The sequence below is a fragment of the Ceratotherium simum genome, chromosome 33 (genome assembly GCF_057802395.1).
Source record: "Ceratotherium simum simum isolate JZ-2026a chromosome 33, ASM5780239v1, whole genome shotgun sequence".
Classification (NCBI taxonomy): domain Eukaryota; kingdom Metazoa; phylum Chordata; class Mammalia; order Perissodactyla; family Rhinocerotidae; genus Ceratotherium; species Ceratotherium simum.
Genome location: NC_141932.1, coordinates 24,472,898 through 24,498,895, shown reverse-complemented (window position 1 = coordinate 24,498,895; position 25,998 = coordinate 24,472,898). Strand labels below are relative to the sequence as shown.

The 25,998-nt window shown below is 36.3% G+C and overlaps 1 protein-coding gene across 1 annotated transcript; it reads right to left on the bottom strand.

Moving 5' to 3' along the window:
• Positions 1-2,686: 2,686 nt before the first annotated feature.
• Positions 2,687-15,943, bottom strand: ZNF569 (zinc finger protein 569). The gene is made up of 3 exons (XM_014794750.2): positions 15,763-15,943; positions 15,362-15,454; positions 2,687-7,598 (listed from the first exon to the last, which is right to left on the bottom strand). Exons 1-3 carry the CDS (start codon positions 15,926-15,928, stop codon positions 5,776-5,778), a joined length of 2,082 nt encoding a protein of 693 aa, XP_014650236.1. The 5' UTR covers positions 15,929-15,943; the 3' UTR covers positions 2,687-5,775.
• Between the last annotated feature and the right edge of the window lie 10,055 nt (positions 15,944-25,998).

Sequence of the window (25,998 nt, the reverse complement as noted above, 5' to 3'; positions counted from 1 at the left end):
AACTTTCTTCCAGTATTCAGCTTTAAAATCTCATTCCAGAAGCTAACTGCCCAATTATCCCAGAGGAAAAAGGAAAACCTCTTAAGATTAGGAAGACGGCAAGGATGTCTTTTCTCACCAGTACAACACATTGGAAGACTCAGCCAGTGAAATAAGCCCCAAAAAGTAAACAGAAGGCATATAGATAGAAAAGAACAAAAATAAAACTATCCCTATTTGCAGCTGACATTATTTTCTACATAGACAATCAAAAGGAATCTACAAATATCTGTACCCCACCAATGAGAAACTTAGCTTTAAATCTAACAGTACACGTACAGGAGCTGAAAGCTAGAAAGCACTGATGAAAGAAATCAAAGAAGATCTAAATAAATGAAGAGACATAATTGTTTTCAGATTAGAAGGCTCAATAGTAAAGATTTTAATTTTCTCCCAAATGATATAAATGCTTAACGCAATTCCTATCAAAATCTAAGCAGGATTTTTAAAAAAATATACAGGGTGAGCCAAAGTTTATATGGAAAAGCAAAGGAATTAGGATAAAGCAATTTTGAAGAAGAATAAAGTGAGAGGAATCACTATCTAGCTACAGTCATCAAGACAGTGTGGTATTGGTAGAGGGAGAGACACATAAGTCAATGGAACAGAATAGAGTTCAGAAATAGGCTCACACAAGTAGGCCACTAGATTTTTTACAAAAGTACAAAGCAACCCAATAAAGAAAGGAAAATTTTCTCAACAAATAGTGTTGAAACAATTAGACATTATAGGGAGGAAAAAAAAAAAAAAAACCTCAACCTAAATCTTATACTGTATAAAAAAATCAACTCAAAATGTATCATAGACTAGGTAATTTTCACAGTAGACTTTATGTTTGTGCATCCGAAAAAAACGAAAACAAAACAAAAACAGTATTTTTAGGATGCAGATAAATGACAAAAGATTTATGTCCAGAATATATTACAACACTAAAAATAAGAAAAAAAGGTAAGGACCCATTAGGGCCACACCCAGTGGCGGTGAGGTGGGTTGGCCCTCTGCTTCACCAACAGGGTAGTGTCAGCCAGAATGAACTTCCATGCCTGCCCAGAAGCAATAAGGTAGAACTAGGTGGTTCCTGGCAGTGCTTCTCAGCAATCAGCTTCTCACCCACCTCCATGTTATCAGGGCCCCAGGGGGAGCTGAACTTCCACCCCTACCCATAGAAAATGAGGTGGGTGTCAGTGCCTCACTTTTGCTTGGGTGGAGTCAGTAGGGCCCAGCAGGGAGCTGAACATCCACCCCCACCTGGACCTTCAAGCAACACCGAAACAGGGTGACTGCCTGCAAAAAGAAAGGTTAAATAGGATCTAGAGTCTCACAACACAACATCCAAAACGTCCAGGATAGAACGAAAATCATTCATCAAATCAATAGGAAAATCTCAAAGTGAATAAGAAAAGAGAGTCGAGACATCAACAACAAGATAATTGGAATTATCTGACAAGGAATTTAAAACACCAATCATAAAAATGCTTCAATGAACAAATCATGTACATGCTTGAGACAAATGGAAAAAACAGAAAATCTTAGCAAAGGCAGAGTATAAAGAACAAAATGAATATTTTGAACTGAAAAATACATTAACCAAAATAAAAGATTCAAAGGATGTGCTCAAGAGCAGAATAGAGAAGACAGAGGAAAGTATCAGTGAACTTGAAGATAGAACAAGAGAAATTAACCAATATGAACAACAGAGAGGAAAAATATCTGAGTTCTAGAAGGAAAGGAGAAAGAGTGTGAGACTGAAAAGCATTTACATAAATAATGGTGGAAAATTCCCCAACTTTGACAATAAACATAAGCCCACAGATTCAGGAAGCTGAGCAAACTTCAAACAGATAAACCCAGAGAATTCATGCCAAGACATATCATAATCAGACTTCAGAAAACTAAAGACAAGAAAAAATTCTTGAAAGCAGCTAGAGAGAAATAATACATTACCTACAGAGGGCAATGATTCAAATGACAGAGATTTCTTATCAGAAAACATGAAGGCGAGAGGAAGTGGCACATTTTTCCAGTGCTGAAAGAACTGTCAACCAGAATTCTGTACCAGCAAAAAATATCCTTTAGGAATGAAGGTGAAATGAGGACACACTCAGATGAAGGAAAACGAAGACAATTTGTTGTCAGATCTACTCTAAAAGAATGGCTAATGGAAGTTCTTTAAACAGAAGAGAAATGATAAAGGAAGGAAACATGGAGCATCAGGAATGAGGGGAAAACAACAGAAAGAGTGAAAATATGGGTACATTTAATGGACTTACTTTCTCCTGTTGAGTTTCCTAAATTATGCTAGATGGTTGAGGCAAAAATGACAACGTTGTCTCATGTAGTTCTTAAGGTATATGGAGGAAATATTTAAGATAATTATACAATAAAGTTGGGAAATTAACGGACCTCAGTTGAGATAAGGTTTTGAACTGGTTAAATGTTGACACAAGTAGACTGTGATAAGTTATGTATGTGTAATGCCATGCAACAACTAAAAGTCTATACAAAGAGATATACTCAAGAACTCCATAGATAAATCAAAGCAGAATTCTAAAAAATGCTCAAGTAACCCACAATAAGACATGAAAAGTGAAACAGAGGGAAAAAACCCCAGAAGGAACAAACAAAACAACCAATAAAATGGCAGACAAATGTTCATAGCAGTTTTATTTGTAATAACTAAAAATTGGAAACAACCCAAATGTCTTTCAGTGGCTGAATGGTTAAAGAAGCCATGTTATAGCCGTACCACGGGAAACTGCTCAGAACTTGCAAAAAAAGAAAACAAATTATTGTACCTGCAACAACTCACATTGATCTCAAGGGAATTATGTTGAATGAAAAAAGTCAATCTCAAAAGGTTATATAGAGTATGATTCCATTTATAGAACACTCCTGATATGACAAAATTATAGAGAATAGATTAGTGGTTGCCAGGGGTTACGAGTGCAGAGCAGGGGGAGGAAAGGAGGATGGGTGTGACTACAAAGGGTTAGAACCAAGGATCTTTGTGGTGTTGGAAGTTTTATATCTTGATTATGGTGGTAGTTACACTAATTTACATATAAAATTGTATAAAACCACACAGACATAAATACACAAGTGCACATACAACCAGTGAAATCTGATCACTGATAAGGTCTGTTGATTGTACCAGTGTCAAATTTGACATTGTACTATAGTTATGTAAGATGTACCATCAGGGGAAACTGGATGTAGGGTACATGAACTAAATAGTACTAGAGAGCATTATTTCTGCAACTTCCTATAAATCTATAATTTTTTCTAAATAAAAACATTTTTGGAAGTCCCAGTAGAAAAAAATAGACAAAATACACGAATGGGCTATTTACAGAAAATGAAATTTGAGTACCACAAATATTTGAAATGCTTGAATATAAAACAGCTGTGGTACAGGAAGAAGTGAGCTTTCACATCCGCTGGGCCCTTACCTGACACATATAAAATCACCCACATCTGCATCCCCATTTAAGGATCCAGAAACCACAGAAAGTTTCGTTGAGATACATCGAAACTGCTTCTGCTCCGAAGCAGGTAACTATCCTTGGCTTGACATGTTAAAGCATTAATCACACTTTACAGTATGCATGAATGATCTCCTACCCCTCAATTTGAAACCAACCCAAATGCAGGTGATTTTTTTCCCGCCAAATGGAGAATCAATTATCCCAATAACTGAGAATTTATTTTGTTTCTTCACTGCTTTCAACTAGGGGAGAACTTGTGTTTGAAATAAAAATTAAATTTTAAAAAATTGGCCTCAAACAAATGCTATATATACTGCTGATTTTTATTATCCTAACATTATAAGAGGGTAAGTAAAATATTATCTTAATTCAGGTTTGGTTTGTGTATTAGCAAAGAGAATTTTCTACAAGTATTAGTATCTGATTAAAAAGAATACATTTTAAGATTGTTTCTATAGGTCCAGATTTCTTCCACCCATTTGATTCTTAATTTAGAGAAATAGGAAAATAAAGAAAGGCAAGAAAGAATATAAAAAAATCAACATAATTTTGACAAGATTTGTTACCACTGTCATATTTGCTTTTTCTTTTATTAAAGAAATATTACAGATAAATGTAACAAGTCCCTCCAAACCTTTCCCACTTCCTAAAAGGCAACCAATGTCATATATGGATCCATGATCAACACCCAGTAATTCTTTGCATTAATAATTCTTTGCATTATTAAATTTATAGAAATGTTATATCATGTTTCATTGTACATTTTGCTTTTTTCTCTCTCTATATTGTGATCTATCCATGTAACTGTATGTCAAATTTGTATCTTCTCTCTAAATACTGTATCCTATCATAGAAATAATCACATCATATTGATCTATTTCTCTACTAATGGAAATTTGTTATATCCAATTTAAAGTAATACAAACCATGATGCAATGAACATAGTGAGAGATATATATCTCTGTGCACATATGTGGGTGGCTATGAAGCCAATATACCAAAATAGAATTGATTGTTCCATATTTACATTTTGTTTTCTTTTTTTTGCTGAGGAAGAGTCGTCCTGAGCTCACATCTGTTGCCAATCTTCCTCTATTTTGTATGTGGGTCGCCGCCCCTGCATGGCCATGAGTGATGTAGGTCCGTGCCCAGGAACCGAACCTGGGCCACCGAAGTGGAGCACACCAAACTTAGCCACTACACCACCAGGGCTGGCCCCATACATTTATGTGTTTTTAAAGGTATCTTGTTACTCTAAAGTAATAAATATATTCTATTTTATTTTCATCAGTTTTTGAATTTTGCTTTTTATATTCTGGTCTTCAATCTATTTGGATTTTATTTTTGTATATGGTGTAAAGTAGAACACTAACATTTTTGTTCAGATGAATCTTCCATTTATTGAATAGGCCATCCTTTCTCCAATGATCTCAATAGAACTACCATACACAAAATTCCCATATCTCCTTCCTCCAATCCTCAATTTGCTTCCACTGTTTTGATTTAGTTACTCATCAAGAACACACTGTTTAAATCACACCAGCTTTAAATAAAGTATGTGATGATATCTAGCAGACTGTCTTCTCTTTTTTCACATTTGTTTCAGCTATTTGTGGCTCTTTACATTCCTATATAAAATTTTGAATCAGTTTGTGAAATTCTTAAAATATAACTGGTGAAAACTCTGAGTGGAAGTACTTTAAAGATTTGTGAGAGAATTTGTTTTTTACCATGTCAAGTCTTTTCAGACAATGTAATTTTTCTCAATGTTTCAGGTGTTCTTTTGTGCCCTTCAAAATGTTTTATAATTTTATATATGTCTCATAATTCATTGTTGTGTTTATTCTTGGATATTTTATATCAACACATTTTCTTATTATTTCTCATATAAAAGGTTATTTTTACAGTTTCTATTTTTTCACAATCTCCTTATTCTTCCTTATACATTGGCTAGAAGCTCAAGTATCATGTTGATATGCTAATAGCAGATATCTTATTTCAGATTTTAATGAGAAAGCTGAATAAATATCATCAATAGATAAGATGTCTGCTGAAGGTTTTTGATGATCAGCTTTTTCATTATACAATTTGTCACCCTGATAAGAATTCTGTTTCACAATTGTGTGACTTCTTTAAAAGGCTTTCCCACATTCACAGTTTTCTGCTCTAGAACTGGTTACGTAATGTGCAAGGAGGAGGTAATTCCTTCTGAAGGCTTTTCCATATCACAATATTCATTAGGTTTCTGTTTCTAATGAGTATGAATTCTCTGGTGTCTAACAAGGTGTGACTTTTGGCTGAAAGCCTTACCACACTCATTACAATGATAAGGCTTCTCACCTGTATGTTTTCTCATATGAAGTGTAAGAGATGAGATTTGAGAGAAGGCTTTTCCACATTTACTACAGTCAAACGGTTTCTCACCTGTATGACCTCGTATATGTATAGTAAGGGAGGAACTTTGGGAGAAGGCTTTTCCACATTTATTACATTCATAGGGTTTCTCACCTGTATGACCTCTCATGTGCACAATAAGGGAAGTTCTTTGAGAGAAAGCTTTTCCACATTCATTACATACATAGGGCTTCTCACCTGTATGACTTCGCATATGTAAATTAAGCAATGAGCACTGAGAGAAAGCTTTCCCACATTTATCACATTCATAAGGCTTTTCCCCTGTGTGACTTCTCAGATGAAGAGTAAGGGATGCAATCTGAGAAAAAGCTTTACCACATTCATTACAATCATAAGGTTTCTCTCCAGTGTGAACTTTCTGATGTGTAATAAAGTTTTGCTTTTGGCTGAAGGCTTTACCACATTCATTACATTCATAGGGTTTCTCTCCAGAATGAATTTTTTCATGAGCAATGAGATTTGACTTCTGGCTAAAGGCTTTGCCACATTCCTTACATATATAGGGTTTTTCTCCAGTGTGAATTCTCTGGTGTCTAACGAGATTTGACATCTGAATGAATGCTTTCCCACATTCATTACATTCATAAGGTTTCTCTCTAGTATGAATCTTCTGGTGCGTGATGAAGTTTTTTTTGTGGCTGAAGGCTTTTCTACATTCCTTACATTCATAGGGTTTCTCACCAGTATGACTTCTCATATGTACAGTAAGGGCTGAGCTTTGAGAAAAGGATTTTCCACATTCATTACATTCATAGGGTTTCTCACCTGTATGAATTCTCACATGTATAATAAGCATGGAAAACTGAGAGAAGGCTTTTCCACATTTATCACATTTATAAGGTTTTTCTCCTGTATGACTTCTCATATGAAGAGCAAGGGATGCAATTCGAGGGAAGGCTTTACCACATTCATTACATGCATAAGGTTTTTCCCCAGTATGAACTTTCTGATGGGCAATGAGGCTTTGCTTCTGGCTGAATGCTTTTCCACACTCATTACATTCATAAGGTTTCTCACCAGTATGAATTTTTTCATGATCAATGAGATTTGATTTCTGGCTGAAGGATTTCCCACATTCCTTACATGCATAGGGTTTCTCTCCAGTATGAATTCTTTGATGTCTAATGAGATTCGACATTTTAATGAAAGCTTTCCCACATTCATTACATTCATAAGACTGCTCCCTACTGTGAATTTTATGATGTTTAACAAGTTTTTCCTTGTGGCTGAAGGCTTTTCTACATTTTTTACATTCATAGGGTTTCTCTCCAGTATGAATTCTCAGGTGTCTGATGAGATCCAAGGTTTGACTGAATCCTTTTCCACAATGATTACACTTAAAGGGGGTTCCTACAAGATGGGATGAGCTATTGCCAAATGATTTCATAGATTCATTATATTCACAATCTTCCTTTCTTATAAGGATTCTCTCATTATTATGACAGTCAAAATTATCTTCTAAACACTTTCCAAATAAGTCATAGCCATAGAGATTGTGACTGGAAGGAAAAAAGTCTGAGTTTGGAGGAAAAGCAGTTGCAAATTTCTTATGATATTCATTGACTTTTTCTTCAGTCAGTGTTTTTGTGAATTTATCTTCAAGTTGTGTGACAAGTCTGTCCTGGACTTTCTGATGCTCATCAATTCCCCATATTTCTCCTAAAACAGATTACAAATAAATATCACTTGTAAATTTTTCCAATATTAAAATACGAAGAAAATTTCAAAAAATGTGCTATCACGGGATTGATTCTTGGCTTAATGCCTAGCTTCCCATTAGTAAGCAAATTCCAGCTGCACATATCTCCTATTTCCTAAGCTTTAGGAAATTCCAGGAAAGTAACTACGAAGAGAGGCAGATATTTATGAATACAAATAGCTTTGATTGCTTTTAAATGGGATCTGAAAGAAAACAAATAAATTTCTGGGTAAAAGGGAGAATGCAGAATGTACAAATAAAGTAAGAAAAAAGAAAAAACACAAACAGGAAGTTAAAAACATTATAAAACTATTTTGTAAGACTCTATTGAAACACACTTTATAAACTATTTGACACAAATAATTTTCTGGAAAATGTAAATTACCAAAACTGATTATAAGATGTAGAAAACCTATAGAGACCAATTTCCACAAAATAAACAGAAAAATATGAAAAGCAATCCCCTGAAAACAAAACAAATAGAAAAGGCCCAGAGAGATTCACAGGGGAATTTTAACAAATATATAAGGGACAGCTCTCATGCTATATAAAATGGTACCAAGGAAAAAAAGAGGAGAATTCCCTATTTTTGGGGGTGAAACAAACATAACATTACTATCAAAACCTGACAAAGATGACAACTAAAAAAGCAAACTATACACCAAATTTACTTATGAATATCAATATAAAAATTCCACATAAAATATCAAAATGACCCAGGAATGTAGGTATTTTTTTTCCAGGAATCTAAGTAGGTTTTTTTCTGGGAATGTAAGTATGTTTCAATATTAGAAAAACCTATTACTTTAATATAATAGGTCAAAAGTGAAAACTCAAGTAATCATTTCCAAAGATATTAAAAAGATGATAAAACTCAACATCTATTTTCCATTAAAAACCCTTTATAAAATGAGAATAGACAGACACTTATTTAACTTGAGAAAAGTACAGTACAACTTAAACACCAGCACCATACTTAATGGGAAAAATCCCAAAGCACTCACATTAAAGTCAGGAATAAAAAGAAGATGAGTACTATCACCACTATTATTACAGTATTGGATAGTGCATTAAGTAAGAGAAAGAAATCAGAGGTATAAGATCTTGGAAAGGAAAGGTAAAATTAACATTATTTCTCAGCAATAAAACTATTTAAATCAAGTCACCTGAAAAATTATTATAAAAAGAAATTCATTAAATTCACTATATATAGTAAATTAATATTCAGTTTTAAAAACCTTCATATATACAAACAACTATTTAGAAAATATAACAGAAGACTACACTTAAAATGGCAACAAAAAACATGAAAAATCTGGGAATAAATTTAATAAGAAATGCTCAAAAATTATAAGAAAACTTTAAAATGCACATACAGATATGAACAAAGGGAAAGGTGTTATGGGTTGAATTGTGTGCCCTCTCAAAAAGATATGTTGAAGTCCTAACCCCAAGTACCTGAAAATGTGAAGTTATTTGGAAATAGGGTCATTGAAGATGTAATTAGTTAAGATGAGGTAATATTGGAGTAGGGTAAGCCTCTAATCTAATATGACTGGTGCTCTCATAAAAAGAATGTGACATGGAGGCATTCCACTGGAGTTATGCTGCCACAAGCCAAGGAATGTCTGGGGCTACCAGAGGCTGAAAGAGGCAAGGAAGGGTCATTCTCCTACGGGTTTCAGAGGGAGCATGGCCTGTCAACACCTTGATTTAGTATTTCTAGCCTCCAGAACTGTGAGAATAAATTTCTGTTATTCTAAGCCACCCAGTTTGTGGTACTTTGTTACGGCAGCCCTAGGAAATTAAGACAAAAGGCATATCACGTTCTTGGAAAAGAACATTCAACAGCAAAGATGACAATTATTCACAACTAAACCTATCAACTTCAAGTGGTTTCAATACAAATGTCTGAAAATACGAGTAGTAATAACTCAATGGAAAATGATGCTACGGGTTGCCACCATAAAAAGGAAATGGGTAAGAGAAGAAGAATTACTTTTCCATACATATCCTTTTGTACCTTAAAAAATTCGTACTACAAGCATGTTGGGCTGGCCCCAGGGCCTAGTGGTTAAGTTTGGCACGCTCTGCTTTGGCAGCCCCGGTTCGGTTCCCAGGCATGGACCTACACCACTCACTGGCAACCATGCTGTGGTAGCGACCCACATACAAAAAAGAAGAAGATTGGCACAGATGTTAGTTCAGCGACAATCTTCCTCAAGCAAAAAGACGATGATTGGCAACAGATGTTAGCTCAGGGTGAATATTCCTCAGCAAAAAAAAAAAACAATTTGTACTACAAGCATGTATTAAGTATTTTAAAAAGTAAATAAATAAAATTTTTCTGAAACTGAAGTAATTAATAAAATGAGAACAAACAATGGGAAGGAAAAATTGCATGAAACAGTTGGAACATAAAACTGGAAGAGCCTACATAGCATGACTGGAGAGGGAGTAAGTATAGTGAGCAGAGGGGAAAACACAGAGTGAGAAACTGAGCTCAAATATGGTATAATAAATACAGGAATTTATCTCTGATCCTACCCAAACCACACTAATATGAGATAAAGAAATAAAAAGGTATAAACTAACGAAGACAAAGACCACGCCTCTAGGGCCGGCCCCGTGGCTTAGCGGTTAAGTGCGCGCGCTCCGCTGCTGGCGGCCGGGGATTCAGATCCCGGGCGCGCACTGATGCACCGCTTCTCCAGCCATGCTGAGGCCGCGTCCCACATACAGCAACTAGAAGGATGTGCAGCTATGACATACAACTATCCGCTGGGGCTTTGGAGGGAAAAAAAAAAAAAAAAAAAAAGACCACGCCTCTACCCTAAAGAAGATGGGAGGTTACTCTCTTAAGAAATGGAAGTGGAAAGGCTCTAGAACCAGAGACACCAGGCAGAAGAATAAAGAGAAAGGAACTGGCTCAAGCACAGAGAAAGGAAGCAAAAGTCTACATGCTGAAAGGTGAGACAGTCAGTCCCCTGCTGCTGCTTAGATCCAAAATGGGAAAATGGAGATTTTTCTCCCTCTCTGCCAGACTGAGAATAAAGTAAGAGAAAAAGTCCTGTGAAGCTGTAAAGCAGGTAAAGTTAGAGACATGGTTGCAGATTATAAATATAGCAAAGAAGGCAGAATACTAAGCTTTTGGGTCACCTCAACTCAGGGAAAAGCAAAAGATGTTGCGGGAGAAGGTAAGATTAGGTCGTCAAGGCACTATTCAAGCAAAAGTGAAAAAGAATTCCAAGCAGAAGATGAAAATATCAAATGTGACAGAAAGGACCCCATGTTTTAAGATGGTGGAATGAAAAAGTACTGATCTCTCTTCTTTTCTACAAACAAGGAGAATGAAAAGTCATTGATTCTTCAATGATCCTGGGGAGTGGCTGTAACCCCAATTGTAATACATGAGTTAGTGTTGACACAGTGAAGGCTGGAACAAGGGGAGAAGGATTCTAAAAGACAGCTGTTCATGCTGATCTTGGGCAGAGCAAGCAGCTGACAGTGTCAAAAGGGATGTCACACCTTGAAGGGCAGAATTAATTACCCCATGATTACAACATTGAAATTTGGGAGTGTAGACTGGGTATAGGAAACTCGATATCACAAGGTATGTCAGGGAAGCTAGGACTAAACAAGGAACCATTCTGACATACTATTTTTCCGAGAAGAAGTCTGTTGGGGTGAGAGTGTAAGATCTCGTTATGAGAAGACTTGCAGCTGCAGTTCCTTTTTGGATGAAAAGAAATAAAGCCTAAACATACTTATACACACACAAACATGTAGAATAAAGGGCTTCAATGTGAAGCACAGATGCATTCATATAAATCAAGGGTTGGCAAATTTTTTCTTAAAGGGTCACACAGTAAATATTTTAGGCCTTGTAGGTCATATAGTCTTTGACATAACTATTCAACTTTGCCGTTGTAATGTGAAAACAGTCATAGACAAGATGTAAATGATTGGGTGTGGCTGTGTTCCAATAAAACTTTATTTACAAACAAGTGGCTGGCCTACAGGCCACAGTTCGCCGATCCCTGCTCTACATCAGAGCACTCATTTTCCTTCCCCAACATTATCCTTCTTTAAAGCAGGTCAAGGAAGAACTATACTCACTCAAAAATGGAAAGGTTCTGGAATCAGATCTATAAAAAGTCTTATAAGAAAAAAAGAAAAGAAACATGACATTAAAAAAGCAGGCAAAATATACAAGCTAAAACAATTATGGCACATAGTAAATAAAAATCTTGACTAGATGTATTGACATGAATAAAAACTTAATGAAAATAGCATCTATAAAGGGCTCAAAATATAAGTAAAAATACATGAGGAAGAAACAATGAGAAAACAAAAAAGGATAAAAAAATAAACTGGCAGAACCAAGGAAAGAAATGGAAGAGAAAAATAAAACCAACTGAAATGCAAGAGACCATGCAAGTGGGGAAAAGGAAAGAGAGAGACTAGATAGGACTATTACTACTGAGATTATGGCAGGGTAACCTCACATTGCCAAACAATAAGATAATGCATAAAACAGAAATTATGATGCATCACTGGGCTTATAAGAAGTAGCATAAATCTTCAAGAACACTTCAGTACTCTACACCAACCACACCTGAGCACCATACACAAAAAAATGAACAAAACAAAAATAAACAACTGTTAGACAAAACCAGGTCTGAGAGAGGGAATTAGAAAGCAAGCTGGAGGATGGGTCTGACCCAGGTACCTATGCAAACAAAAGCCCTATTAACTGAAGTATAAGCCACAGGCCAGCAATTAGGAAGAGAAGCTCAACTGAAGTTCCTACAAAAAGCCAGGACCTTCAAAAAATGTTCAACTGGTCCTCACTTGGTCATGCCTGTGGCACCCACCAGAAGCACATGCAGATCATCTTTGGAAGACAGGAACTCCAATTTAGGATAATAAAATTATCACAAATTATGATTTTAAAAATTTGAATTCACAATCAGCAATCATCAAGCCTGTGAAGAAGCAAGTACAATAAGTGAGTCAACAGAAACAAGATATTTAAACCTGAGGGCTTAAAATACTGTAATTGTCAGGTACAAAATACAAAAGAGCTATGTAGAGTATTTTTAAAGAAGCAAAGGATAAAAACACAAAGCTCAACAAGCCACAGAAATTATTATGAAGGACAAAAAAGACATGGAAAAAAAAAAAAAAAAAAGAGAGAGAAATTTCTAAAAATACTACTACTGAAAATTTTTTTAAAAGTGGATGAGTTAGGGCCGGCTCCGTGGCTTAGCGGTTAAGTGCGCGCGCTCTGATGCTGGCGGCCCAGGTTCGGATCCCGGGAGCGCCCCGAGGCACCACTTCTCCGTCCAACGCGAGGCCGAGTCCCACGTACAGCAACTAGAAGGATGTGAACCTATGACATACAACTATCTACTGGGGCTTTGGGGGGAAAAACTGAATAAATAAAATCTTTAAAAAAAAAAAAAAAAAAAAAAAAAAAAAAAAAAAAAAAGTGGATGAGTTAAAAAGATGAATAAATACAGTTGAGAGTTAGTAAACTGGAAGATATATCTGAAATAATTACTGAGAAGGCAACACAGAGAGATAGGGAAGTAGAAAATAGCAAAGGAAATGAAAAAAAATATGGAAGAAAAAATAAGAGGGTCTAGTATCTATGTAATAGGAGTCCCAGAAGTGGAGGGTAGAGAGAATGAAGCAGAGCCAGTATGTGATAATGCTGGCTGAGAAATCTGCAGAATTAATGAAAGACGTAAATACATAATTTTATAACAACAGATATGAAAATACAGATGAAACAAATTGTTAAATATAACAGATGACCCTGGAACATCAATATATGGTAAACTTTTACAATATGGAGGAAATTTAAATATTTGTAGAAATTACATTGTTCAACTCTGTGAAAATTAATTTGAAAACCAGGATTAAAACGGATAATTTTCTGGAAAAACACAACCTATTATCAAAAACTAATGCCAGGGTCGGCCCGGTGGTGCAAGCGGTTAAGTGTGTGTGCTCCGCTGCGGCGGCCTGGGTTCGCCGGTTTGGATCCCCAGCACACACTGACGCACTGCTTGTCAGGCCATGTTGTGGTGGCGTCCCATATAAAGTGGAGGAAGATGGGCATGGATATTAGCCCAGGGCCAGTCTTCCCCAGCAAAAAGAGGAGGATTGGCAGATGTTAGCTCAGGGCTGATCTTCCTCAAAAAAAAAAAACTAATGCCAAAAGAGATAAAAACATCTATATAGAACAGTTATAAAAGGAATACTGGAGAAAAGCTGTCAAAGAATCTTCCCTCAATAATCCACAAGGTTCAAATAGTGAAACAGGGAAGATAAACCAAAATTTTAAGGGAGTTATACATCAATGCTATTCCAAGTGTTCCAGAACATGAAAGAAAGCTTCCAAATTCTATTTGTGAAACCAGCATAATGTTGACTTCAAAGCCTGAAAAAGTTGGAAAAATTATTTAAATTCATAGCAAAAATGGGAAGATGAGTCATTATTAAGAAATATGTAAACATAATTCATGCATATACATAAGAGGAAAAAAAATCATATGATAATCTCCTGTAAGAAAAGATTATTATTTTAACTACATGAATATTAAAAAAAACTTAAGGTGGGTAAAAGTACTTCAAAGAGGAATGACCAATTGTGAAAAAATATTGGAAAAGCATATGACAAATAAAGGGCTAATCACATGAATATGTTAAGAGTTCATACAAATTAAGAACTCAGAAAAAAAGGGGAAAAGACACAAACTGTTTATAAAGAAAGAAATATAGATTTTAAACATGAAAAGATGCTTGCCTTCACTCAATAAAGGAAGTGCAAATTCAAACTACAAGAAGTTATTTTTCACCTATCAAATTGGTAAAGATTTAAAAAATGCTAATAGACTATGTTGGCAGAAATTGTTGGTACAAATATAAATTCTTAAAAATTCCTTGGAAGGCAAAAAAAGACTTGGCAATATCTATCAAATCAGAAATACATGTATGTATATGTATGCATATATACTGTATATGTGTGTATGTATGTATATGTGTGTGTGTATATACACACATACATCACACATATACACAAAAATGCGTGCATATATACATGACAAATGTAGCACAAAATGGGAGCTAAGAGAAAAGTAGCACTGCGTTTAAAACTTTTATTGAAGTAAAAAGGTTTTGGCCATTACTGAAGTATCAGAGCAGAATCTAAAAATACAGTGGGAAGTTTGACTATGGGTACAAAATATGATGCTAAGGCATCTACAATGGAAGGAAGAAAAGAAACTATAAAATAAAAGACTATAAATGTCAACAGGTTTACTTGAACAACTACAATTCCGTGAATATCTGAATGCAAAAAAAAAAGAATCCTATGTAAAAAGGTGGGCAGAGACACTGAAGATGCTAAAAACAGAATGATTATCAAAGTAAAGCTGCAAATGAATTAGGAAATGTTGATATCTAGCACATCGCTAAAAAGTCCCACTGGCCATTTAAGTTCTGCAGAAACAAGTTCTGAGAAAAGAAGTTAAGAATGTCACCTACAAATCACATTGTAGGTTTATAAAAATATCACACCAATTGTCACTACAAAAGTCTACAGTCTTTAGGAAAATATCTTTGAAGGACATTTCAAAGGGATCAATTACTCATGGATTAACCATTAAAGGGTCCTGGCCCCTCCTCACCTGTCTGGTTCCCTCCCACTAACCTGGACAGTGTCTCCTTAACACGTCTTCCTCCACCCATGGTTCTTCTTCTTGCTCCAACTTGAAAATCACATCAGGTTTGGTGAATGGACAGCCTGTCAAAGAGAAGTGACATAAGATTTGGGCATAAATACTAGAACAAAGAATCATTCAAGGATTGAGGCTGGCCCAGGGAAACCACACTTTCTGAAGGATAAGAAAAGTGTGGTTTTGGGGGATGCTGCCCTCTGAAACATAAGAGAGGACCTTTTGTTTTGAAAGCTGCAGCTTGCACATTAATTTGAGCAAAGGCATCTAAAGGCCAAATTCACTCTACACTTAAAGGTTCCACACGCTTCATAAAACTGGGGAAAAAAAGGTACTTTCGTCCCAAAGTTTGAGTTACACAGGAAACTACCCTTACCCACTGTGATTAAGTTGTTATAGTTTTCTAGCATCACATTCCGGTACAGGTTCCTCTGAGCAGGATCCAACTGCTGCCATTCTTCCTGGGTGAAGTCAATAGCCACATCTTTGAATGTCACTGTTTCCTGTAACAACATACTCCTACTCAATCTGAAGTCATCCATGTTAGATGATATGGACAAAGCATATTGAACTGTATTCTTATGGTACACAAAGGTAAGAGATTATAAAAAAATTTACCTGGTTTTGTTATTTTCTAAAAGAAAAAACATCATATTAGCAACATCCTGTCAGTTTATGTTCATTCATTAAACTAGCAAGCACATATCTTTAATAACGACCATAGGTTAAAGAGATCTTGGGCACCAATTTATACCGAGTGTGGAAATGGGCGAATATAAAACTTTACTCAAGTTAACTGGTTTGAGAACTCGCTAGATGCCTGTGATTCACTGATGCAGGAAAAAATGAAAACAGGATTTGGATGGAAGCAGGGAGAAAATGATATGCAAAATTTGAAGTATAGCAGGATATCCAACTGGAGATATACATTGATTTAGCTGTTCTGGACATACTGTTCATTAGATTAGGAGAAATCTGGAATGAAATGAGGATTTATTGTTCATAAGCCTATATAACAGGTGTCTGCAGATATGAAAATGCGAAAATGCTCAGAGTTCACATATCTTGAAAGAAAAGGGTTACACACAGAATCATAGAAATACCAACAGACAAAGAAAAAAGATTCATTAAAGTTTTTCTAACGGTCTGAACTAGAATTATAACCAGAGCCATGAGAAAACAGTATCAACAAAGCTTTAGAATAAGTTTCAGAAATGAGATGCTGGTGACAAATTTCTTGAAAGCAATGTGATTTGAATAGTGAAATATAATGCACTTTTCCTAGTTAAAAACTGAAATGCCCAAAAGAATAGAAACATAAGAAAAAAAAATCAACAATACTAGAACAAAGGGAGCTGTCTATATTTCCTAGCCTTTGAGGAATTTCTACAAGAGATGGAGTGAGATAAAAAGAAATCACCAGGAGTTAATTCACAATCAATGTTTCTAAGAATTTATTTCCAGGTCCTAAAAGGACCCTATCAACATTAACATTCACTAACACTAAGGGTTCAGAGTAGGCTGTGAGACTGATGGGAAATACTGTTTTGGAATCCTTTTCTGCTGAAGATCAAGGTCTTTGAAATAAACAGGTTTAAGAAAACAAAGGTGATTATGGCTGAATAAGACATCCCTCATTTGTGTCCCCCTGTCAACCACAATTTGGCATCCATCCATGGACAAAAGTGCATTCGTAGGAGCTGTGGGATCCAGCAGCATACGCCAAGGGACTCAGGAGGAGTCTCACCCACCCAGGCATTGGGTAATAGGCATACAGACCTCAGTCCTGGCTGTGGACCCTGCAGCAGCCCATGAACTGACTCTACCCCTCCTGGCCATGGTCCAGGAGCCCCTGGAAAAAACTATCTTAGACAACCACCCATGGATGACAGCCTTTGTGGAAGTCCACGTCTCCAGCAGAGAAGTTCCAGCACACTGTTCAAACTAAAAATACGAGCTTGGACTCATCAGAGAGGGTAAGAGGAACAGTTTGACTTTACTCACATCACCTCTCCCCCAAGGCAGCACAGCTTAGGGCCATTAGAGATCTTCTTGGCTCGTGATCTCATCCACAGAGAAAAATGACAGTCTATGAGTGAGCACCTGGCTTCCTAGCTGGTGCCAGAGAGGCTCATTTCTCTCTCACTCCATCCAGAGTACAGAATTCTGAGCTGCATGACCGGGGGGCGGGAAGACTCTGAGAGAGTGGCAGATAGGACTTGCATAGAGCATTAAAGGGATGCAGATCCTACTAATTGCATTGTGGACTCCATCAAGAAACCTGCCCATGAGCTGCTGGGTATGCTTTGCCTGTAGATGCCCCTCAACTGTCCTACAGGCACCCCCAGAGCTCTGCAGGCTTCACACACACACATGCCTACCCCATAGCTGGCTCCCTGTGAGCACTCCTGATGGTGGTGGTGAGAGAAAGCTTTGGCAGATGACTAATGAACATGCTCAGAGTGCCAGCCTGAATTTGCAGGCCAAGTAAAGACCACAAACGTGAGCTCTAGCACCACCTTTGGGGAAACAAAAGGGAGGCTGTCAGCAAGCACCCTGCCTTGAAAAAGGGAAGGCATAAAAGCTTAAAAATTCTGCTATAAGAGGGAGCAAGAAGAGTGTAGTGGGTGTATCCATTGAAGCTCTGAGAAGGCCTCAGAATCCCTAGCAGGGCTGATAGAAGTTATTTCTCTCCTGAAAGTTGCTAATAAAGACTGGAGGAAGTGACTGCCATTTCAAATGCAAAGACAGCAATGCAAAACTTCAAGAAACATGAAAAATCAAGGAAACATGATACTACAAAAGGATGACAATAATCTTCCAGTAACTGATCCCAAAGACATGGAGATCTGTGATTTACCCAGTAAAGAATTCAAAATAGCTGTTTTAAGGAAACTCAAAGAGCTATAAGAAAAAAACAGAAACAAAATTCAATAATATCAGAAACACACTACACGTACCAAACAAGAAGCTTAACAAAGAGAAATTAAACAAAGAACCAAACAGAAATTCTGGAGCTGACAAATACAATGAATGAAATGAAAAATGCAATAGAGAGCATCAACATCAGAATGGATCAAATAGAAGCAGGAATCTGTGAGTTAGAAGACAGGAACTGTGAATTATCCAGTCAGAGGAGAAAAAATAATTAAAAGAGTGAAGAACGCCTATGTGAATTACAGGACACCACCAAACAAAATATATTCACCTTATAGGAATCTCAGAATGAGAAGAGAGAGAAAAGGGGCAAAAAGCTTATTTAAAGAAATAATGCCTGAGAACTTCCCAAATATGGGGAGAGATTTTGATATACACGTTCATCAAGCTCATAAGTCACCAAAAAAACTCAATTTAAAGAAATCCTCTCCAAGACACATTAAAATAAAACAGTCAAAAACCAAAGACAAAGAGAGAATCTTTAAAGCAACAAGAGAAAAGAAGCTTGTAACTTACAGAGAATCCCCATTAGGCTAACAGATTTTTTAGCAGAAACTTTATAGGCCACGAGAGAGTGGGATGATATATTCAAAGCACTGAAAGAAAAAAAACCCTGCAAATTAAGAATATACTATCCACCAAAGTTGTCCCTCAGAAAGGAAGGAGAGAGAAGACTTTCCCAACAAATGAAAGCTGAGGGAGTTCATCACATTAGACCTACTTTACAAGAAATGCTGAAAGGAATTCTTGAAGCTGAAATGAAAGGACACTAATTAGTAACATGAAAACATAAAAATATACAACACACAGGTAAAGGAAAGTGTATAGTAAAATTCAGAAAACTCTAAAATGTAATATGGTGCTGTGTTAACCACTTAATTCTAGTATAAAAGTTAAAGGACAGGAGTATTAAAAATAACTATAGTTACAATAATTTGTTAACAAATATATAATTTTAAAAAAGGTAAACTGTGACATCAAAAACATAAAAGAAGGGAGTAAAATGGTAGAGTTTTTGTATGTGATCAAAGTTGTTAAGGTACCAGCATAAAGTAGAATGTTCTACCTATGAAATACTTTATGTAAGCCTCATGGTAACCACAAAGCAAAACCTACAGTAGATACACAAAAGAAAAAGAGAAGGGAATCAGAGCGTACCACCACATAAAGAATCAATTTGCAAAAGAAGGCAGCAAGAGAGGAAGAAAGGAACAAGGGAACTAAAAAATAGCCAGAAAACAATGAATAAGATAAGTAAGTCTTTACCTAGTAATAATTACTCCAAATGCAAATAGATTGAATTCTCCAATCAAAAGTCATAGAGTAGCTGGATGGATTAAACAAAACCAAACAATATGCTGTATACCAGACACTCACTTCAGCTTTAAGGACATATATATAGGCTCAAAGCAAAGGGATGGTAAAAGATACTCCATGCAACTAGCAGAAAGAGAAGTTAAGAATACAATCCCAGGGCCGGCCCTGTGGCTTGGTGGTTAAGTGCGCGCGCTGCAATGCTGGTGGCCCGGGTTCGGATCCTGGGTGCGCATCGAGGCACCACTTCTCCCTCCATCCTGAGGCCGAGTCCCACATACAGCAACTAGAAGGATGTGCAGCTATGTCATACAACTATCTACTGGGGCTTTGGGGGGAAAATATAAAATAAATAAAATCTTTAAAAAAAAAAAAAAAGAATACAATCTCATTTACAATCACGACAAAAAGAATAAAGTATCTAGGAATATATTTAACCAAGGAGGTGAAAGATCTATACACTGAAAACTATAAGACATTATTGAAAGAAATGGAAGACGACAAAAATAAATGGAAAGACATTCTGTGCTCACAGATTGGAAGAATAAACGAAGTTAAAATGTCCATATTACCCAAAGCAATCTACAGATTCAATGCAATCCCAATCAAAAACCCAATGACATTCTTCACGGAAATAGAACAGGAATACTAAAATTTATAAAGAACAACAAAAGACCCCAAATAGCCAAAGCAATCCTAAGAAAAAAGAACAAAGCTAGAGGCATCACAATCCCTGACTTTAAAATATACTACGGGGGCCGGCCCCGTGGCTTAGCAGTTATGTGCACGCGCTCCGCTGCTGGCGGCCCGGGTTCGGATCCTGGGCGCGCACTGACGCACCACTTGTCAGGCCACGCTGAGGCGGCGTCCCACATACAGCAACTAAAAGGGTATGCAACTATGACATACAATTATCTACTGGGGACTTGGGGAGAAAAAGGGAAAAAAAGGGGAGGATTGGCAATAGATGTTAGCTCAGGGCCAGTCTTCCTCAGCAAAAAGGTGAAGACTGGCATGGATGTTAGCTCAGGGCTAATCTTCGTCGCAAAAAAAAAAAAAAAAAAAACCGGGCAGAGGATATGAGCAGACATTATTCCAAAGAAGATATACAGATGGCCAACAGATACATGAAAAGATGTTCAACATCACTAATCATTAGGGAAATGCAAGTCAAAACTACAATGAGATATCACCTTACATCCATCAGAATGGCTATAATTAACAAAAGAAATAATAATAAATGTTGGAGAGGATGTGGAGAAAAGAGAACCCTCATACACTGCTGGTGGGAATGCAAACTGGTGCAGCCACCAGGAAAACAGTATGGAGATTTCTCAAAAAGTTAAAAATAGAAATACCATATGATCCAGGTATCCCACTACTGGGTATTTATCCAAAGAATGTAAAATCAACAATATAAAGAGATTTGTGCACCCCTATGTTTGCTGCAGCATTATTCACAATAGCCAAGATGTGGAAGCAATCCAAGTGCCCATAAACTGATGAATGGATAAAGAAGATGTGGTATATATACCCAACGGAATACTACCCAGCCATAAAAAAAAGACAAAATTGTCCCATCTGCAACAACATGGATGGACCTTGAGGATATTACGTTAAGCAAAATAACACAGACAAAAACAAACACCATATGATTTCACTCATATGTGGAAGATAAACACATGGATAAGGAGAACAAATTAGTGGTTACCAGAAGGGAAGGGGGTGGGGAGTGGGCAAAAGGGTTGGGGCACATATGTATGGTGACAGATAAAAACTAGTCTACTGGTGGTGAACATGATGCAGTCTATACAGAAACTGATATATAATAATGTACACCTGAAATTAAACAATGTTATAAATCAATATGACCTCAATAAAACAATTTTTTAAAAAAAGATACTCCATGCAATTGGAAACTAAAAGAGAGCAGGGCTAGCTACAGAAAAATAGATTTTAAGCCAAAAAATAGATTTTAAGCCAAAAATTGTAACAAGAGACAAGGTCATTATAAAATGATAAAGGGGTCAACTCATCAAGAAGATGTAACAATCATAAATATATATGCACCAACACTGCAGGACCTAACAAATCCTAACAGATCTGAAGGGAGAAACAGACAATACAATAATAGTAGGGGACTTCAACTCCACTTTTAACCATGGATAGATCATCCAGACAGAAAATCAAATAAGGAAACACTGGATTTGAGCTATACTTTAGACCAAATGGACCTAAAAGACATATACAGAATATTCCATCCCACAGCACCGGAATACATATTCTTTCCAAGTGTACACAGAACATTCTCCAGGATAGATCATTTGATAGGTTGCAGAACAAGTCTTAGCAAATCGAAGAAGACTGAAATCATACCAAGTATCTTTTCTGACCACAATGGAATGAAACTAGAAACCAGTAACAAGAGGAAAGCTAGAAAATTCACAAATACGTGGAAATTAAACAACACACTCCAATAACCAATGGGTCAAAGAAGACAGCAAAAGGGAAATTAAAATATATCTTGAAACAAGTGAAAATGGAACCACAACATACCAAAACTTATGGAATGTAGCAAAAGTAGTACTAAGAGGAAAGTTAATAGCAATAAATGCCTACATTAAGAAAAAAGATCTTAAATAAACGATATAACTTTATACTCTAAGAAACCAGGAAAAGAAGAACAACTAAGTCCAAAGTTAGCAAAAGGAAGGAAATAACGAAGACCCAAGCAGAAATAAATGAAATACAGACCAGAAAAACAACAGAAAAGATCCACGAAACTAACGACTGGTTTTCTGAAAGATAAACAGTATTGACAAACTTTTAGCTAGACTAACTAAAAAAAGAGAGAAGAGTCAAATAAAGTGAGAAATGAAAGAGGAGATGTTACAATTGATACCTCAGAAATACAAAGGATCATAAGGTACTACTATGAACAACCTTATGCCAACATATTGGATAACCTAGAAAAAAATGGATAAATTCCTAGAAAAATACGACCCACCAAGACTGAATCATAAAGTAATAGAAATCTGGACCAATAATAAGTAAGAAGATTGAATCAGTAATCAAAAATGTCCCACCAAAGAAAAGCCCAGGACCAGATGGTTTCCCTGGTGAATTCCACCAAACGTTTGAAGAATGAACACCAATCTTTCTGAAACTCTTCCAAAAAACTGAAGTGGAGGGAACACTCCCAAGCTCATTTTATGAGGCCAGCATTACCCTGAAATCAAAACCAGATAAGGACACTACAAGAAAACTACAGGCCAATATCCCTAATGAATATAGATGCAAATTCTCAGCAAAATATTAGTGAACCAAATTCAACAGCACGTTATAAGGATCATACACCATGACCAACTGGGATTTATTCCTGGGATGCAAGGATGTTTCAACATATGCAAATCAATAAACGTGATATACCACATTATCAGGATGAAGGATAAAAATCACATGATCATCTCAAGAGATACAGAAAAGGTATGTGGAAAAAAAACCAACATCGTTTCATGATAAAAACTCTCAACAAATTGAATATAGAAGTAACATACCTCAACATAATAAATGACATCTATGACAAGCCCACAGCTAAACATCATACTCATGGTGAAAGACTGAAAGCTTTTCCTCTAAGATCAGGAACAAGACAAGGATGCCCACTCTCATCACTCCTATTCAACATAGTACTGGAAGTCCCAGCCAGAGCAATAAGGCAAGAAAAAAAAAATAAAAGGCATCCATATCAGAAAAGAAGTAAAATTGTTTTTGTTTGCAGATGATATGATCTTATATACAGAAAACCCTAAAGACTCCGTCAAAAAACTGTTAGAACCAATCAACAAATTCAGTAAAGCTGCAGGATACAAAATCAACACACAGAAATCAGTTGCATCCATATACTAACAATGAAATATCTGTAAAAGAAATAAAGAAAACAATCCCATTCATAATAGCATCAAAAACAATAAAATACTTAAGAATAAATTTAACCAAGGAAGTTAAAGATTTGTACAATGAAAACTATAAGACATTGATGAGAGAAATGGAAGACTACACAAACAAATGTAAAGATATCCTGTGTTTACGGATTGGAAGAATATTGTTAAAATGTCCATACTTCCCAAAGCCATCTACAGATTCAATGCAAGCCCTATCAAAATTCCAATGGATTTTTTCCACAGCAATAGAAAAAAAATCCTTAAATTTACATGAAACCACAAAAGACCCTAAATACCCAAAGCAATCCTGAGAAAGAAGAACAAAGCTGGAGGCATCACCTTTCCTATTTCAAACTATAATACAAAGCTACCGTTATCAAAACAGTATGGTACTAGCATAAAAACAGACACATAGATCAATGGAACAGAATAGAGAGCCCAGAAATAAACCCACACATATATGGTCAACTAATATTTGACAAGGGAGCACAAACTACACACACTATCTATTACTGTTCTACCCCAGTATTTATTCTCCCCCCTTTCCAAATTTTTGGCTAGGCATATGGTCTCCTGGAATAAATTACCATTCTTTAACTCCTTGGAAGCTAGGGATTTTTATATGATAAGGTTCTGGACAATGAGATGAAAGTAGGAATTCATGTACAACTACTAGTAAGTGAGCTTAAAGGGATGAAGTATACCTTTTTTTCCCAGCTTCCTCCTTCTTATGGACTGCTAAGAAAATGGCTAGGGAAAATATAGTCATTTGGGATAATGAGGTAGAAGCCAACTATTAGAGGATAATGAGGTAGAGCAATGAAATAGAAGGATCCTGGTTCCCTATGCCTTGTAGATTCAGGACTAACACTGTTTGTTGGTACCTGAACTTCTACGTGAGAGACAAATAAAATTCTGTCCTGTTTAAGCAACTGTTATCTGAGATTTCTGTCACAGGCAGTCAATAATACTAGGTAAATCCAGAGACGTATAAAAATGTTCACACCAGAAAGAGAACATTTCAAAGTACTACCTTTGTGGCAGCCGTGGAGGTGTGCTCTTAGATCCTCTTCAAGAGAACCAGCTGTGAAAAGCATAGTTGGTGAACATCCTCCAGCTGCTCCATCTTTGGTTCTACTACTGAGTTTATGATGAGACCATGCTATTCCCAAGCTACTCCCAGACAAAGACTAAGCACAGTGAGACTATTAGAGCCTGGCCCATTTCTACCTGATGTGGGACTCCTCTAATGGGAAAATTTTGGTCAGCAACTCTCCATTAGCCTGCCTGAGACTTTCTCACAGCTGCACCATAGTCTGAATTGGCAGAAGAATCAGTAAGCTTAAAGATCAACAGATCAATAGCAACTATGCAATGTGAAGAAAAGAAAGAAAAAAGAATGAAGAAAAATGAAAACAGATGCAGAGAAATGTGAGACGGCAATAAGTGTATTAACATATGCATAATGTGAGCCAGAAGGAGAGAAAGGACAGAAAAATATTCAAAGAAATAATGGCTGAAAACTTCCTAAATTTGATAAAAAACACTAATATACATATTTAAGACATTCAATGAACCCTAAGCAGGATAAACACAGAGATACACACCTAAACACATCATAATCAAAATGCTGCAAGTAAAGATAAAGAGAAAATCTTAAAAGCAGCAAGAGAAAAAACAATCCATTATCTATAAGGCAGCCATAACAAAATTAACAGCTGACTTCTCATTAGAAACAATGGAGGCCTAATGGCAACGAGACAACATATTCAAAGTGCTGAAAGAAAAAACACTAATAATCCAATATCTAGCAAACTTATCTTTCAAAAACAAAGATGATTATACTAAGTGAAAGAATAAGTGAAAGAAGCCAGACACAAAAGGTGTCATATTTTATGCTTCTATTTATATGAAATATATGCAATAGGTAAATCTATAGAGACAGAATGCAGATTGGTGGTTGCCAGGGGCTGGGAGGAGAGGGGAATGGGGGAATAAGTGCTTAATGGGTATGGGGTTTTATTTTGGGGTGATGAAAATGTTTTGGAACTAGATAGAGATGGTGGCTGCACAACATTGTGAATGGCATTGTGAATACCACTGAAATATTCACTTTAAAATGATTAATTTTATGTTCTGTGAATTTCACCTCAAAAAAAAAAAATGAGTGAAATATGTTCCCAGATAAACAAAAACAGAGAATTCATTGCTAGCAGACTGGCCTCACAAGAAATAATAAAGGAAGTTCCTCAGGCTGAAAGGAGGTGACACCGAACATGAATTCAAATCCTCATGAAAAAATGACGAGCTCAAGTAAAACACTAAGCAGAATGCAGAGCACACAGCAGGCTTGTCAATTTAGTTTTATTTTCCTAGGCACTCTGTTCTATGTTTCTAAAGAAGTGAACTTTTTATTT